The 19124-nt window shown below is 41.6% G+C and overlaps 1 protein-coding gene across 1 annotated transcript; it reads right to left on the bottom strand.

The window, feature by feature from the left end:
• Nucleotides 1–378: 378 nt before the first annotated feature.
• Nucleotides 379–18437, bottom strand: LOC307016941 (NACHT, LRR and PYD domains-containing protein 3-like). Its single transcript, XM_079646331.1, has 12 exons — nucleotides 18354–18437; nucleotides 16399–16689; nucleotides 16241–16293; nucleotides 15834–16070; nucleotides 13656–15549; nucleotides 13294–13467; nucleotides 12823–12987; nucleotides 12355–12528; nucleotides 12040–12213; nucleotides 4785–4958; nucleotides 4640–4689; nucleotides 379–1610 (listed from the first exon to the last, which is right to left on the bottom strand). The coding sequence occupies exons 2-12, from the start codon at nucleotides 16656–16658 to the stop codon at nucleotides 1087–1089; spliced, it is 3879 nt and encodes a 1292-aa protein (XP_079502457.1). The 5' UTR covers nucleotides 16659–16689; nucleotides 18354–18437; the 3' UTR covers nucleotides 379–1086.
• Between the last annotated feature and the right edge of the window lie 687 nt (nucleotides 18438–19124).

Below are 19124 nucleotides of genomic sequence, written 5' to 3'. Positions count from 1 at the left end.
TCTTCACATTTAAGAGACCAAAAGTGTCTTAGCAAAATGTCTGCAAATTCATTTTCTGTTAACCCACTTATGGTTGTAGTTACTTACATATCATGTTAGATGGTTTCATCTATTCCAAGATTCCTATTTGAAAAGTTTTTCCCAAGTATTGTCTGTCAAAATCAGATGTTATCAAGTAACTATCTGTTAAATAAATAGAGTTGAGTGAAAATGACAAATATGGGCTTCCAAAATGTAATGAGGAGAAGTATAAAATAGCATAAAATGAAAACACTGGCAAAGTACAATTAACTAAATTACTTATCAATCAATCAATCAATGTTTATTTATATAGCCCAATATCACAAATGTTACATTTGTCTCATTGGACTTCACAGTTTGTACAGAATATCAGTATGACAATACGACACCCTCTGTCCTTAGACCCTCACATCGTACAAGGAAACACTTCCAGAGATAACCCACAGTTTAAAGGGGAACATGGGAGAAACCTCAGGGAGAGCAACAGAGGAGGGATCCCTCTCCCAGGACGGACAGACTTGCAATAGATGCCGTGTGTCAATCGAAGAGATAATACATTTACATAGGTAGACCAAATGTTTGGGAATGCATGTGTCTATAATAAGAAGATGAATCCACGAGGATGTCAGCAATCCTGTGGGAGCCATCAGGGAAGTAGTATGGTGAGAGTCAGGCAGGACCGCAGAGACAGGTTCAGCCACGACTTATGAACATTACTTCAGTAAATGTACTTTGTTACTTGACACCACTGTGTGCAAGTTAAACTCAAAATACACATAATGTTTTGTTGGATTGAGTAGGAATGGTGTGCTACGACTTCTCAAAAGAAACTGTGATTCATTTAAATAAACTATATACACAACAATGGGCAATCGTCTCAAACCCACCAAACCCCTATTACTTAATCATACTTTAACATTGAAAATGATTCAAATGTTAGGTATTTCAGTTTAAATGTTAAATCAGTTCAGCACATGTGTTGAATGTTTCAGTGTTGCATTCAGCCAGCAGGGAGTAGGTCTCTTACTGTAGCTGTGCACAGATTTCTTTCGCCAAGATATTTGGTTAATTTAGTTTATGGAAGTAAATTGATCCGTTCGGGATGAAGAAACCAGGATGGAGTGGTTTGTTGAAAGTTGTATTGACAGTGTACAGGTGGGTCAGTGTATCAGGACGGACCTCAAAAAAGGACAAAATACCCGCCGGCCAGTCTAGATAAACCCCAACGGTACTCTGGAATGAATTGAATTCATCGCGGACAATAAATCCCTCAGAGGAATTATGTTTAAAGAATCCATCAAAAGTCAAGCACCATGACTTTTCATTTTCACCGAAAACTGTTTCACTTGAGCAGTCTCCCATTCTGTCTATACTTTTGTACGCCACTCCAACGTCAGCCGTAGGACACTCAACCTCCCAGTAATGTCGACCGGTCAGACCTTCTTCACAAAGTACTTGAAACACTTTAAATCTGTCTGGATGATCAGGGTATGGCTGCCTCTCCTCAACATGATCTGCCCTTTTGTTCTTTTCTGTCAAAATTGCATTCACGCATGCTGTGTTAGGGTCCAGTGTCAGATCAGACGCATCTGCAAGACACAATAAACAATAACAAAGTAATTAGCTTCGCTGTGTGTGTGTGTGTGTGTGTGTGTGTGTGTGTGTGTGTGTGTGTGTGTGTGTGTGTGTGTGTGTGTGTGTGTGTGTGTGTGTGTGTGTGTGTGTGTGTGTGTGTGTGTGTGTGTGTGTGTGTGTGTGTGTGTGTGTGTGTGTGTGTGTGTGTGTGTGTGTGTGTGTGTGTGTGTATGTGTGTGTCTCTATCCATGTACTGCATGTCTCTCTCTGCCTGAGGTGGAATAGAGGGAATGACAGTTTGGTTTGAAAATTAATTGTAGTTTACTGTAGCTGTAGACACATTTCCAAATTCTCTTATAATCAGACTTAAAACAAGGCTTTTTGTTTTTTTTCATGCTGTTTAAATTCTGAATGTGAGTGCAAGAGTTCCTTCAGAGGTTTGGTACTTCCCGTGAAACTTGAGTGAAAAGGAATGTAGACAAGCCTGTACAGTACACAGGGTGGGAGTATCTGCTAGTTCATTGGAAATAGAAAGTATTAAACCAAAGCAACGGGAAAAAAACTTTCCTGGTTTACTGGCAGGTGACACATACTGTGCTACTAAATAATCATTGTGGTTGAAACCAACCACACTGTTAAAATACTCAATTTCAAGTAAAAGTCGAGAATGCTACTGAAGTAAACGTGTCTAACTAAGAATAGGAAAATGGACTTAAAGTACCCAATTGTTATTTCCCCAGAAACAGACGGACCTGTGTGTGTGTGTGTGTGTGTGTGTGTGTGTGTGTGTGTGTGTGTGTGTGTGTGTGTGTGTGTGTGTGTGTGTGTGTGTGTGTGTGTGTGTGTGTGTGTATGTGTGTGTGTGTCTGTTTCTGTGTGTCTGTGTGTAAGCTTGTGTGCCTGTGGGTATTGTTCCTCTTTACACGATGTGGAAAGTTTGCTCCTTATTTGACCTCAAAGACTGCAAGGCAAAAACTAGGACACTACAGTAAGTACACATTAGCACACACACACACATACACGTGTCACACACATAAACAGATTGGTGACAAGAGTTGAGGGGTTAAGCTAAGTTAAACAGACTTGCACATTACCGTTGATATTTCACAGTGATGAAAATTGCCTATCAACATCATATCCTTATCACATTTAAAATATGTTTTAAGACTTGTATTAACCTGATAGAGAATTGGGAGGGATGAAACCCTCTTTAATGGTCACACATGCAGAGCACACAGCACACACAGTGACATTTGTTCTCTGCTTTTAACCCATAGTACTAGGAGCAGTGGGCAGCTATTGTACAGCGCCCGGGGAGCAATGGGAGTGGGGGGGTTGTCCGGTGCCTTGCTCAAGGGCACCACGGCAGGGCAGGAGGTGAACTGGGACCTCTCCAAGTAGCAGTCCACACTCCATACTTTAAGTCTGTTCGGCAGAGGTGGGAGTAAGTCCTACATGTGCAAGTCATGAGCAAGTCTCAAGTCTTGACCTACAAGTATCAAGCAAGTCCCAAGTCACTGTGGTGAGAGTCAAGCAAGTCAAGTCAAGTCATTGCTCGGGTCAAACAAGTCAAGTCAAGTCAAGTCAAGTCAAGTCAAGTCAAGTCAAGTCATACGAAATTCTGATGAATAACCCCAGTTTCCGCATTTAAATCAGTTAAAAGACAGTGGTCCTGAAAATGGATTCAACCTACACTATGATCTTCATTACATACACATTACATACTCATCATTTGAAATATAATTTAGACCGATGACAATCATATTAGATTCATATTAACCCCAGAACTGTAGACAATATAGACTCAAAAAGTCTGTTCAAAAAGGCAGAATTCCAGGTAAGCAAATCATATATGGCATTTGCCATTACACATATTTAATTTAAATTTCTGTTAACACTAGAACCGCCAACAGCGTCATCACCTACATAGATATCATTTTCAAACCATTTAATTTGTTCCTCTTCATAATTTCCTTATAAACTAAGTAGGACGATTTAAAACTCACTTAATTGGGTTAATTTAGAAATGGCTTCAGTTTATCATCATAACAGATCAAAAAGTTCAGATTCATTTTACAATAAATCAAGGAATGATGCACTTCTACAAACAAAAACAACATAATTAAAACATTTAAAGAAACTACTAAAAGTAAATTAACTACATTATTCAAAGGTTTACAGTAACTTCTGATAATAACACAGGGGAAATAAACGAGGCATCTCTTTTCCTCTCTCTCTCTCCCTCTCCTGACAGCCCGTCAGTATCAGGGTTAGTCAAAATTAATCCCTTGGCGGTTCTAGTGTTCATTTACAGTTTTGTCTTCTCTTTGCAATGCTTAATCGGTTTGAAACCAAGACTAACGTAGCTTAAACTTAACGTTAGCTTTCTAGCTAACACAACACAGTCACGTAGCCTACCTTTCTCTGTGGGTTTTTTTTGTAGTGACGAATGAAGTTGGATGTTGTGGTGGTCCTCTCACTGATCTTTATGCTGCAGACCCTGCATACCGCTGTTCTCTTCTTATTAGCATCATCGACAAAATAATCCTTGAATCCAAACTTAACTATTTTTGGAGTAAAGCTAGCCGCTGCCATGTTAACTGACACTCCTGCCGTCTAGTGGGTTGTCAGGTTTGCGCGCATGGCGTTATAATCACGTTTTTCGAAAAAAATAAACGTAATATCCCACTATAAAAACAAACGCAAATATTACATTTTAAACAATCAAGTCCTTTCAAGTCATCTGTCTCAAGCTTAAGTCAAGTCTCAAGTCATGAATACCAAGTCAAAGTCAAGTCAAGTCTTTTATCAATGTTAGTCAAGCAAGTCTCAGGTCAAAAAATATGCGACTCGAGTCATGTGACTCGAGTCAAGTCATGTGACTCGAGTCCCCACCTCTGCTGTTCGGGGACTTAAACTTGAACTTGCGAACCCTACAGCTCCCAGTCCAAGCCCCTACTGACTGAGCCACTGCCGGACACATTGCAATGTCATATCTTTAGCATTTTCATACAAAATAAATGACGTGTTCAATAACACTTACACAGTCTCAGTAGCTTCAGGTCGAACCAGCATTCCTCATTTTGGTCCACACTGATGGGAAATACATGGATTTCAAATAAACTTCAAGCCTGCAAATGAATCCTGGAATAATGATAGAAGTGACTGAACTGCCAGTTTGAGCTTACTTGAGTTTCTCTAGACTGCAGCAAGCATCCCTCTGTATGTCAGTCAGCAACGTGACTCCTTTATCTGCCAAGTGATTAAACTTCAGGTCCAACTCTCTGAGGCTGCAGTGTTCAGACCTCAAAGCTGAGGCCATGGCGAAACATCCATCTACTGTCACTTTACAAAATGACAGCCTACAGAAATCAAACAACAATGACATATCAGCAGCAATTTCCCCTTGTTAACAAGACACAAACCCCATTTTATATGAATTTATAAGGTGTTCCCTCTAAACCTTTTGACATGTAGCATCATGCATCACACAAGTTGACACTTGTAAGATGCAGAAGAAGAATAGGCAAAACTGTTGTATCCTTAACATGGCCAAAACATTTTTAGAAGTACATTTTTATTCAACACTAACCCTCATTTACACACAATGTATTTTACTCAACTCATATTTGGGGATAGCTATCCTTAGGACTTTAGCGATACAGATACTGCTTATTGATACTGGTATTAATTGACACTCTAATCCAGGGGTGCACAACCAGTCAATCACGACGAGATGTGTCTAAAAATAGAACAACAATATTCTGTTTTATCGTTAATGTCCTATAACATAATCGTCCTGTGCCAGAATAATGCACTTAAACGCATCAAAGCTTTGTGATTGGCCGGCGTGACCCCATGTGTCGGGGCGTGGCTAGTGGGCAGTGGGCACTAGTTGTAGTACCCTTCAATGCAGTGCGCAATGCCTCAATGAGCTCAACGTGGACGGGAGCTCAACCTTTGAGGCACGTGACGTCCCGACTCCCGTGTTGTGGTACTTACCCAGTCACAAAAGTAACATATTATATCTTATATTATTATATAATTCTGATGTCTGTGGTTATTTAAACATTCCCTGATAAACGTTATTTCAGCGTCAATAAATGAGTGTTAATCCCAGTGTTTAGTGTGCAACATCATACGTCACTTCACCGTCACTTCACGGTTTTCAAAACGTTAGCCACATGCTAATGCTAACCAGAAATGAAGAATTTTCAGAATAATAGTGTTAAATTAATAGTTAGTGTGAACTTCCGGTTTTTTCAGAATAAAACTGCTTTAAATTAAAACCCTGTATTTAATTTAAATTACGTCATATCAACATTGATTTTAATTTCTTACAGTAGGAGAGGTTTTGGGAGGGAGGAAGGAAGATTAGGATTAGGTAAAAAGGTAGGGAGTGGTTGGGATTAGGATGGGGGGAAGGGAAGGGTTAGATTGAAGGGAGGGAAGAGAACTGCTACCTGGAAAACAGGATGCAACCATAGACTGTATGGATGCAACGCGTCATCTGTGAAGCTCCGCCCACGTTGAGCTCCCGCCCACATCGAGCTCATTGAGGCACTGCAGTGAGGGGCTTCTCCACTAGTTAGCAGAGGTTGTCCGTGTCAACCTATGGTTTTACCTTAACCCATGGATGCACAATAAGAACGGACCCATATCGCCTTACTGCCCACGGAGCTGTAATAATGGATATATTGCACATGTTTGCTGTAATTCATCATTTGTAAAATATTATACTACAGCTGTATGATGTTAAACTTGTACCGTAAATGTTGTATTAAATAAAGCTAATATTACCGACGTAGATTAACGTCCCTGTAGCTTCTTATTGCACTAAGAAGCTTATTGCACTGTGTGTATATATATATATATATATATATATATATATATATATATATATATATATATATATATATGTATATGTATATACAGCATAATATAAAAGTACATAACGACTGATGTATAAATTAGCATAATTACTAGCTAGCTGCTAGCTGCTAACTGCCGCGGCCGCCTCGTTAATATCAAACTCCATCATATAGCAATCCAGTACCATGCTGTCATGAACGCGCGGTGCTTGTCACGGTTTGTGAAACAAGCAGGACCCAAATGCAGATATAAACTGGAAATTCCTTTATTTCAAGGCTATGATATATATATACAATGAGAAACAGAACACTCACCGCAGAACTAGTCAGGGAACAAGACGAACCGACCAAGACAGACAGAAAACCCAGAACTTAAATACACACCAGACTCAATCACACAATAAGACACAGGTGGGGAGGGAGGAGAAAACACAGGGGCCCAGGTGAACATAATCAGACAATTAGACACACCAGGGAAACTAATGACAAGAGGAAAAACACAAGGGAAAGGACCAGACAATAACCCAGAGGAAAACATGACATGGAAAACAGCAAAAACACCCAAACCTACAAAACTATAAACGTGACATAACATGAGAATCGTGACATAACCCCCCCTCAAGGAACGGATTCCAGACGTCCCAAAAAAACAAAAGTCCAGCAGGGTGGGTGGAGGGGGTCTGGAGGACGGGTCTCGGGCGGACGGCCCGGGGGCAAGGCAGAGTTAAAAAAAGGGGAATTCGGGCGGACGGCCCGGGTGCAAGGCAGAGTCCATGAAGGGAATCTCGGGCGGACGGCCAGGGGGCAAGGCAGATTCTGAGGAGGGGTGAAGACCCGACAGCTCCGGAGGCCGGTCAGGAGCCAGTGTCGGCAAGATCCCCCATGGAAGAGGACACAGGACCGGCAGGACCCCCGGCAGTAGAGCAGTCGGCGGAATCCCCAACGCGACAGGACATGGAGTTGGCAGGACCCCCAGCGGAAGAGTTGTCGGCGGGACCTCCAACGTGGCAAGACATGGAGTTGGCAGGACCCCCGGCAGAAGAGCAGTCTGCGGGACCTCCAACGGCTCAGGACATGGGGTTGGCAGGACCCCCGGCAGAAGAGTAGTCTGCGGGACCTCCAACGGCTCAGGACATGGGGTTGGCAGGACCCCCGGCAGAAGAGTAGTCTGCGGGACCTCCAACGGGACACGACATGGGGTTGGCAGGACCCCCGGCAGAAGAGTAGTCTGCGGGACCTCCAACGGCTCAGGACATGGGGTTGGCAGGACCCCCGGCAGAAGAGTAGTCTGCGGGACCTCCAACGGGACACGACATGGAGTTGGCAGGACCCCCGGCAGAAGAGTAGTCTGCGGGACCTCCAACGGCACAGGACATGGGTTTGGCAGGACCCCCGGCAGAAGAGCAGTCTGCGGGACCTCCAACGGCTCAGGACATGGGGTTGGCAGGACCCCCGGCAGAAGAGTAGTCTGCGGGACCTCCAACGGGACCAGACATGGAGTTGGCAGGACCCCCGGCAGAAGAGTAGTCTGCGGGACCTCCAACGGCTCAGGACATAGGGTTGGCGTCGGACGGACAGTCAACCGGAGACGAGGTGCTGGAGTCGGCCGGTAAGCCGACAGGACTCGAGGAGCTGGCGTCGGCCGATGAGTCAGCAGGTGACGAGGAGCCGGAGTCGGGACCATGGTTACTGGAGCCGGCACTGAAGCCGGGACCATGGCTGTAAGGTCCGGTTCTGGAGCCGGAAACATGGCTGTAAGGTCCGGCACTGGAGCCGGAAACATGGCTGTGTGGGCCGGCACTGGAGCCGGAAACATGGCTGTAAGGTCCGGTTCTGGAGCCGGAAACATGGCTGTGTGGGCCGGCACTGGAGCCGGAAACATGGCTGTAAGGTCCGGCACTGGAGCCGGAAACATGGCTGTGTGGGCCGGCACTGGAGCCGGAAACATGGCTGTAAGGTCCGGTTCTGGAGCCAGAACCATGGCTGCTGGGTGCGGAGCGGAAGCCTGGACCCTGGCTGTGTAAGCCAGGTAATGGAGTATGGAAGCAAAGCTGCGTGGGCCGGTACTGGAGCATGGAGCCATGGCTGCTGGGGCCTGTTCTGGGGCTGGAAACATGGCTCTTGGGGCTTGAGCTGCTCGCTTGGCCTTGCGACTCCTCCTCTTAGCAGCCGCCTGAATACTCCGTGGACCTCCATAAGCCAGACGAGTTCCAGAATATGACTCCTGGACAGGAGCAGGAACTGGGGCAGAAGCACGGGATGACTACAGACGGAACCCACCGAGGCGTATGGTGCCAGGCTGGGGGGCTAACAGGCCGGGAATCACACACAGGGAGGATCTTTGAAATCCAGCCAGGTAAGAACTTCACCATACCTAGTTTCTCTCTAGGCATCTGGCGCGCCTCCGACAACACAGCCTCTCGCTGCTGAACTCCGGGTGCTCTCTTCCATCTATCCGAGCAGTTAGCCAAAAAAAGGAAAAATGTAATAATTCCGACTCGAACGGATCTGCTGGGCCCATTTCTTGGTCGGTTCGTACTGTCACGGTTTGTGAAACAAGCAAGACCCAAATGCAGATATAAACTGAAAATTCCTTTATTTCAAGGCTATGATATATATATATATATATATATACAATGACAAAACAGAGCACTCACCGCAGAACTAGTCAGGGAACAAGACGAACCGACCAAGACAGACAGAAAACCCAGAACTTAAATACACACAAGACCAATCACACAACAAGACACAGGTGAGGAGGGAGGAGAAAACACAGGGGCCCAGGTGAACATAATCAGACAATTAGACACACCAGGGAAACTAATGACAAGAGGAAAACACAGGGGAAAGGACCAGACAATAACCCAGAGGAAAACATGATATGGAAAACAGCAAAAACACCCAAACCTACAAAACTATAAACGTGACATAACATGAGAATCGTGACAGTGCTGTTACGTGTACAAATTGACGTGCATAATGGGAACGAGCATTTTGGGGGGCGTGGTTAAAGTTGTGCATGCTCTATGAGCGCACACACGGGTACTTCTCAGACAGGTAATCTGTGACGTTTCGCTCTCTCAAAAGTTGGGCCATTTTATCTTCATGCGCCAATGAGCAGCTCTCAGGGGAATTAATGAGGCCCCGCCTCCCACGCTGTATCCAGTTCTTATTATACATCCATGGTGTCAACAGGAGTGACAGTCCGCACACAAGACCGCAATTATGGCAGAAGCAAAAAAGCCCAAAATATATAATTTTCACTCCGAGTGGGAGGATGATTATTTTTGTATCTATTCCAATTCAAATCCATCTGTCTCATCTGCAGTGCGAGCGTGGCTTTATCGAAGAAGAGTAATTTAGGAGCGGCATTTCAAAACAGTGCACAAACGCTACGAGACGGAATTCCCTCCTAATTCTGCCCTACGCTCCCAAAAGGGGAGGGACCCGAGACGACAGCTAAATGCACAGCAGTCCATTTTCACCAGGCCCAACAACAAGAGCAAGGCTGCTACCATATATCTTATCGTGTCAGACACGTTCTTACGAACACATGAAGTCTTTCTAAGACGGCGAAGTTGTGAAATAAGCATTCCTGGAGGCTGCCGACGCGCTTTTTGGGGACAGCAAAAATAACAGTAGCATTTCAACAGGTTTTTGATATAATAAAAACTCAAGTTAGATACCGTTATTAATCAGCTGTAAGTTTTAGTTTGTTTGAACTTATTCATTATAATTATTGTACAAAATGGTATAAGAATGTAAACATTAAGATCTGTTCTGTTTACATTGATTATAGTCTATTATCAATTCAGGTTAAGAAACTAGTGTTGCTTGCATCCTATTTTAAAGGCATTTCTTTTTATATTCTAATAAAATGCAACAAAAAAAGGGTTTGATTCTATAAATGTTGTCTTTTGTATTGCACTTTGGCAGCAGATTCCTGTGTAGCTTCAGATCTGAGTTGTCTTATTTGTAAACCTAATTTATACTTTTGTAGCAACACTATTTTTATATAATGGCAAAGAAAGGGTTCAGAGTCTTTTCTTTTTTTCCTGTGTCATATGTGGCAGCACTGTTCAATGTTTCTTGGAAACATTACCCACTGTAGTATGTGACGTGTGAATAAACTCCAACTCTGTATCAACAACACTGTTGTGTAACTTCAGTTAAATATTTGTATGTGTGTAGATTAGAAAGAGGTAAGATAAAGGACCTGCAGTATTTTATGAAGTATTAATCTTACAAAGGTCAGTTTTATTCAAGTAGAAGTGTGTATGTACCTGGTAGTAGGCTTTCAGTAATGTCTACGCCTCTCTATTTGGACTGGTAGATCTCGGCAGACTGGCTTTAAAAGTAGCTCTCGGTTCAAAAAAGGTTGGGCACCCCTGCTCTAATCGATCATTTATCCCACATTTTATTCCCCAAAAAATAAATAACATGAAAACATGTGAAAAGAGATGTAATGAAAAATTACAACAATAAATTAAAAACAACATTTAAAGAACAAAGATTTTGAATTCATCATATATTATTCAGGCCACAAACAAAACATAATCAATTCATCATCTAATTTTTTTTTTGAAAAATGTATATTGACGTTCCCTGGGAGAAGTCAAGATCTCTCCTTAGTGGTTGTACGTCTGAGTGTTGAAAACACTCTTTCAGCAGGTGCTGATGAGGTCTGAACACAGAGGGTAGGGTTCTCACTCTAGTTACCTCTGACAGCACGTCTCACACCAATGTGTACACCTCTGCGGCAACGCAGACCGCAACAACTAAAACTGTTTCACAGTGGACACCGGGCGAGCTAATGACATTCATGTACAAATCGCTGCTTACAGAGTTTCTTTATTCACCCATGATTTGCAGAGCTAGTAGACACACCAGTAAACAAGTAAAAACTTGGATGTTTAAAGGGCCCATGACATGGCCGTTTCTACTGATCATAATTCCATTGTTGAGGTATACTAGAATAGATTTACATTGTGCAATGTTCTAAACTCACATTGGTTTCTCATACAGCATCTCTGTATAGTATGTGTATTCACTCTCTGTCCTAAACTGCTTTTTTGAGCTCCTGCCCCCCCCGCGGACTTAACGTAACGGCTCCGCGGATTGGTCCATTTGGGTATGGTTAGGTCACCATACCCAGGAAGAAAAAAATGGAAAATGAAAAATCTCCAACGAGGTGTTCTGGGGCAGCACAGACAGGTCATTTCTGTGTTAGAGTTTTACTTGCTACAGGGTGTACTTTGAGGGTTTTTGACTCTGCAGACGGTTTACATGCAGAAAAAAAACTTAACTAGCAAGCAAGTTAGACAGTTATTTGCTCCTGAACATACCTAAACAAACTGGACTACGCTGTAGTGAAGCCCTGTAAGTCTTTTACAATTAATTTAGCAGTACATCTGCCCCAGCCAATCATGAGGCGAGCATGGCCACAGCTTATTAGCATTAGACACCTAGCTACTAAGTTAGCGTCGCATAAGGTGTTTGGCTAGAAATACTCAAGAACTAAGCATTACGTCTTGATGAATACATTTCTAATATAATTGAGACATTACACTACCTTAGTGTTTTCAAACCACATTGTGGTTTTGTCAGTGCAGTACAGAGCGCCATCACTCCTGAGTCGCGCAGGTCATTGTAGCTCAGGTCTAGTTTTGTCAGACGGGAAGATTTGGAGCTGAGTGCTGAGGCCAACATCTTACAACCTTTCTCAGTGAGTCTGTTGTGACTGAGACTGAAAGACAAATGTAAAAATATTGTTTAATTGCTTAACATAATAATACGTTAACTAATATATTCACAATTTCGTTTTTTCGATGTACAATGAGTTGTAGTTGACTTTCTTAGACATTATTGGGCTTATTTGCTTCCTTACTTCAACACCTCCAGGTTACAGTTTATGCTCATCAGCCCAGTAGAGAGGATCTCCATTTCTGAGTCTTTTAAACTGGTGTAACTCAGTTCCAGCTGTCGTAAGGAGCATGGCTTGGATGCAAGCGCAGCCACAAACTCCTTAAAGATCTCTGCAATCCCCTGATTTCTGTTCAGTCTTTTGGCACACAGGTGAAAAACATTACATTAATTTAACAAATAAATAAATAGATGATTCCACTTTGCCAATTTGACTTGTGATCTAAAACAATTTGACATAACAGTAGAGTTTCGAATCAAAGACAACTTTTTTCTGGATTAGTTGTTTGAGCAGATCATGTATTCCTAAAATGGGTATATCTTCATAGAACAAATACATAATTCTGCCAGATGACATATAATCAATCAAGTTAAAAACCTTGTTTTCATACTTCAACATTTTGGGGAATAACAACAACAGTATGAGACTGACCTGAGCGTCTCTAGTTTAGGGCTGAACAGTCCATCAGAAAGCAAAGGGTATAATGTATCGACCATTATTTTGCCACTCAGCTCAAGTTCCCTTAGAGTCTCCTTTTTGATGACTGATTTGATAGCTGATGCCATTTCTTCTTGTAAAGGGTCTTTAGTTGAGAAACTTTAAACACACCAGACAAAAACAGGCAAACTGTCCCGAGTGCATGTATAGCAGCAACAGCAACAACAATTACTCGGCAACACTGACTGAAAGTGGGTGAGTTATGTTTCTTATTGCCCTTGTCGCTTAATAATCCTCTTGGCTAAGAGGCCATTTTCCACTGGAATTATATAAAATCAGCTATGCCAAAATTACCAATGGTTTAATGCAATTCACTTCCAACCCAATTTATCCAAAAGTACTACAAACAACAGAAAAGAAAAAAGAAAGAAAAACAGCATCGCACAAAATAATACTTTTACTAACCTCAGAGCTTCAAGGTTACACTCAGAGTTTTCAAGTCCATTACCCAAGACCCGCGCACCTTTGTCACTTAAGGATATATCGATCAGGTGTAGTTCAGTAAGCACAGAGTTTGGCATCCGAAGAGCTGATGAGATCGTTTCACAAAGGTAAACATCAAGATTCATCCCTGAAATTCTGAAATAAATAAAATAAAGAATAATACAAGATCAATTAAAATCTCAGTTTAAGATACGTATTATTATGTTTCCACTGTGCAGGTAAATTACAAATAGGTAAGCCTTTCAGCTTACATGCTGTAATTTAGATTGTTGTTTTTTGTGTGATTGCAGGCAATGTATTTATTCTACCAGTAACCAACCCACCTTGCTTTTTTGCAGTTCCTCACAGCTGGGACAAGCCTAAAAATACCATTTGCTGAAGGTCTGTATTTCTTCAGGTTGAATTCTTCTAGGGGCTCTTTTGACATTATAATTGAGTTGGCCAAAGCGGAGCACTGAAAAGGGGAAAGCTGTGTTTCTGCATCATGATCTGGTTTCAAATACTTCTGCGCAGTATCGTGTATGGAACTGTCTTTCAGCTCGATCAGGCAATGAACAAGGTTCAGGCTTCTTTCAGGGGGGCAACCAAACATATTTATTCCTTCAAGACTTGTTTTTATTTCCTGAACAACTCTAGAGTGTTCCTCTGTCTGCTGAATCAAGCCTTGAAGCAGTTCTTGTGTTGATCGTAGGGACATGCCAATAAGGAACCTCAGGAACATGTCCAGTTCTCCTGTCTTCCTCCGAAGAGAATTAGCTATTGAAATTTCTATCAGCTCATCCAAAGGTAAATCAATTGGATCTGCATCCAAGATACACTTGAGCTCTTTTTCGGACCCTTTGAGCAGGAAATTCATGAGGCTTGGGGAATCTATCTTTTTACTTGCAAAACTGCGGTACACAAAGAGAGCGGCAAAGTACTCCTGGACTGTCAGATGAACAAAGCAGTAGAGTTTCTTTCTGTACAAACCTTCCTCTTGTTTGAATACCACTGTGCACAACCCACAGTCAACTCCAGCTTTACGTATGTCAATGCCATATTTTTCTAGATCCTTGTCAGTAAATACGATAGTGCTTTCAATCAAATATTCAAATGCCATCCTACCTAATTTAAAAATGAATTCATCATTCGACTCGAAGATCTCCCCTTGATCTAATCCGTTTTCTTCGCCATACTTTTCGGTAGCTACCTGCATTTGAATGCAAAGGAAATGTGTGTACATTTCGGTAAGCGTTGTGGGTATCTTTATGTCTTTATCTTGAGTATTGTCCATTCTTAGCAGCAAAACTGCAAAAACTTTTGCCGCAATCCAACAGAAGATAGGTATGTGACACATAATATACAAGCTCCTGGACATCATAATGTTGTCGATAATTCTTGCAGCAATCGACTTGTCCTCAACTCTCCTTTGGAAGTACTCTATTTTTTGTGGATCATTAAATCCTCTGACCTCGGTCCACCGGTATACATGACGTCTAGGGATGCGCTGAACTGCTCCTGGTCTTGAGGTTATCCAGACATGAGCAGAGGGAAGAAGATCTTCCCGGATGAGGTTGGTCACAAGAGTGTCCACTGATGATTCTTTGGTGACATCTGTCAATAGTTCTGTTTTCCTAAAATTCAGTTGAAGCTGGCTTTCATCGAGACCATCAAAAATGAACAAAACGTTGTGATCAGCAAATACTCTTGCAACTGATATCTTTTTAAGTTCTCGATGGAACTCTCTCACAAGTGTTTCAAGGCTATGCTGATTTTTTACCAGATTTAACTTCCTGAATGGTAGCACAAAGATGAAGTCCAAGTCCTGATTGGCATTCCCGTCTGCCCAGTCGAGAATGAACTTCTTAACAGACACAGTTTTTCCAATGCCTGCAATTCCCTTTGTCACCACGGTCCTGATAGCTTTAAAGTCCGCTTGCTGAGATGACACACTATCTTTTAGTGTACTTTTAAAGATGTTGTTGCAATCAAGTTTAGTGCACTCCCCAGCTTTTTGACTCCTCGCCTTGTCTTCAATCTCCCAAATCTCATGTTCTATATTGACACGTTGTACTCCCTCTTGTTGTCGATCTTCTTGTACAATGTGAAGCTCTGTGTAAATGTTGTCTAATAATTGTGCCTCCCCACGATCATTATCAGGGCCTTCAAACTCGTATTTGAACTGTTCCCTCAGGTGTGCTTTGTGAATTTTGATGACTTCTTTGACGAAATCTTCTGCTGCAATGAACAAGAGTTGTGATGTCAAAGCATAATCAAAGCAGTATCTTGAGGGCTACAGCAATCCTGCACTGTGTAATACATTTGTTAATCTTGTAAATTGCTACAATGTTTTTTCCAAATGCTATTTGAATAAAAAGGTTGGAAATACCTGTGTCAAATTATTTTGTCAGAATTATATATTTGACAAGTCGGTTGAACCTAACCCTAACCCATAACCCTACGCTTACCATATAGACATTATCATCATTTTGTATACAAGTTATCAAAAAGTCATCACATACTTTCACAAATCCCTGGCTGTTTTTCTTGAAGGATTTTATAGAAGGCAGATTTGACTTTTGAAGTTGTGAGGGTTTTGTAGACTTCCCTCATCTTATTCTGGTTGGTTGTAGCAGCTTCAATGTTGGCATACATCTCCTTTCGTATGAATGTCTGCTGAAGCAACTCATCAGCTATTGCCATCACTAGGGGGACGTTGTCAATGAGCTTAGACCTGTTGTTGTCAACCCACTCAGCCTCTTTTAAAAGATGACAAACACATGATGGCACATTCATTTATAGTTTAAACACAAGTAAAGTTTACAGACATGCAACAGAATGAATTGGAATATGTTTGTTATTGGCATTTAATTTCTCATGAATTGAAATCAAGTTTTGACTTGAAATCAAACTTTTGACTTGAACTCACCTTTGTTCTCTGTCATAGCTGAAGCAGTATCATGTGTTTCAGAAAGGCTAGGACTGTGACGTGATAAAAACAACAGTTAATGCTGAGAGCTATGAGAATTATTATAAACAATTCAATATACACATATTAATCATGTTTAGTGACCATGGGAATCTCACCTTGAGGTGTGAACATCAACATCAGCATATCCATGTGCAAGAGAACTGCTGCACTCAATACATGCCGTTTCTTTTGGGGAAGATTCTTCTACTTGACTCCTTAAAGTTTCCTCCTCTGTTGTCTCCTTCATGGTTCCCTCCTCCTCCTTCAAAGATGGCTTTCTTTGCATGAGAGGTGACTTTTCTCTACTTTCCCCTTTGGTGGTAGCCTCATCTTCCTTTATTTGACCCTTCCTGAGTGCAGAGCATTGGCTCCCCATGATGTTGTTTCCCAATGACTGCTAGGTGAATCTGTCATTAAAAAATATATTTAAACAACAAGTTTTATTTGGAAAAATACCATGCTCTGATCAGTGGCGAGCCGTGACTTTTATACCAGGCCTTCTGACAACCCCCTTCATTAAGTCACAGCGTATACTTCAGCGGAATATCAAAACAATGGCCCGGGGTGCAAAACACATCAATGACAGCAACCCTCTACCACACAAAACAACAACATTTATATAAACACCTATCATGAAAAGGCACCCACAGCCAAGTAACAATTACAAATGAATTAAGTCGGCACGGCGGCCCACATTGAAAATGACCTTTGATGCTGAATCACTTAAACACAAAGTCCATCCTCCTGTCCTTTTGGAGGAAGTACTTGATGGCGGGGTCATGCAGCTGATCCTTTGCCACTCCAATTTGTCATTGTAACTCAATCTTGAAAATGGCTCGGTTAATAATTTCGCAACAATGTCATCACTATCACTGACATGAAGCCATCATGAACGAACTTATGTTAATTAGCTACTTCCGCTTAGCTTGACCCATTGTTATAACACACATGCATAAACTTCACAGCGGGTGGAACTTGTTAAGAAAAATAAAGTCCACCCATTTAAAATGAAGATATGATTGGTCATTTGTACTGTCATTTGACATTACTCTCTCGTTGAGTTACTATAGCTGGCCCTCTGTGAATTTACAGCAGGACCACCAATCAACTATCTTCTCAGTAACTAGCAGAGACGGCCAAAGAAGCTTCTTTCATTTAACCCTTCACATTCCAACAGAAACTGAACAGGCAGATTTGAAGGATTTATTTATTTGGAAATGTTATTTTAAATACAATTAAATCAAGTTATTTTGGTAAAACTAATGAAAAATATAACAAACAAAAAAATGTGTATAAAGTATCATTTTTTGGAATATCTTAGGCCCTCAGAGAGGACCTAGAGGGCCCTGACGGTTCGCCACTGGCTCTGATAAAAACATTATTATATAGGTTAATAAACTCATTAAGAAAGCTGGCTCAGTCAACGCCGTCAAACTGGACACTTTTTTAGCTGTTGTGGAGAGGAGGACTCTGAACGAACGGTTCTCTATCACGGATAACCCTACCCACCCTCTCCACCAGCAGCTGGACATACAGCGGAGCGCCTTCTCTAACAGACTGCTAACTGCAATAACCCTGTATAACAACTCACCTCTGGCTGGCACAAAATTGACTTCCCCATAGTTTGTAAAGTGTCTCCTCTTCAATAATCCCGAACAATTTGCACTACAGCTTTCTGCACAATGATAATGTATACTCAATCCAATGTCTTTTCTATTGTCAATTGTATATACTTAATGCTAGTGTCCGTTTTTATTTGTGTTTCATTTGTATCTTATTGTATCTTTTAAACGTGTTTAACTTGTGTAATGCTTGACGCTGCTGGAACTAAATAATTTCCCAATTTGGATAGATAAAGTAAATATCTATCTATCTATTCATCCATCCATCCATCCATCCATCCATCCATCTATCTATATATCTATCTATCTATCTATCTATCCAGCTATCTATCTATCTATCTATTTATTGGCCTCCAGTATTTCTGCTTAAAGTTTGCTAGAGAACTACGCATCTAAAGAACTTTTAACTCAAAATGCAGATATTGCTAAATAATACACAAAATACATACCCTTTTTAAATGTTGTGGTCCTGTCGAAAGCTGCAACAGGAACAGAGAACCCTGTTGTATTTTCAACAGGCAAGGGAAGGAAGCCTTCAAGTTAGAGGTCTGACCCATTTGGGTGTGTTTGTTTTTTTGTGTGGTTGTTTCAAGGCAGGGAGAGGTAGATAGAGAGCGAGAAAAGAATTCAGGAAATTTCTCTGGAACTCTTAAACGTTTCAACAGATAGCAGCAATCCTTTGTGAAAGACAAGCCTGAAAGTCACTGGGCTGCATAGTCTGGTTTGCCATTTGAAAAGGTGTTGCTATGATACCGACCTTAAAACAAGGACGTGTTTGCCAGTGGTGGCTGGCCAATAGAGGGCGATAGGCCGTCGCCCTCCCTAAACCACACACAAAAACATTATTATTAATAATAATAATAATAATAATAATAATAATGATAATAATAATAGTAATAATAATAATAATTAATTACATAAATTGTCAATATTTGTGTTTAAAATATGTAATGCACCCAGAAATATGTGTAAAATATGATTTAAAAATAAACACTGTACACTGTATGACTGAAGTTCAGTTCTGGGGCAATAGAGAAATCGCCCTAAGGAGGCGGGTGTCTGTAGCAGGTTAGCCAATGGCTGATTCAAGATATGAACATATGTCATAAAATGTAGCCAATCAGCGTCCTCAAAACTAATACGAGAGGGGCGATTATCTTATCGCCCCAAGTAAGCAACTGCTACGCAGCTGGACGACGGCAACAGGATTGTGGTGAGGA

Source organism: Notothenia rossii (assembly GCF_949606895.1).
Source record: "Notothenia rossii genome assembly, chromosome: 8".
Lineage (NCBI taxonomy): Eukaryota > Metazoa > Chordata > Actinopteri > Perciformes > Nototheniidae > Notothenia > Notothenia rossii.
The sequence above is the reverse complement of the archived record's forward strand: the minus strand, read 5'-3'. Positions and strand labels throughout refer to the sequence as shown.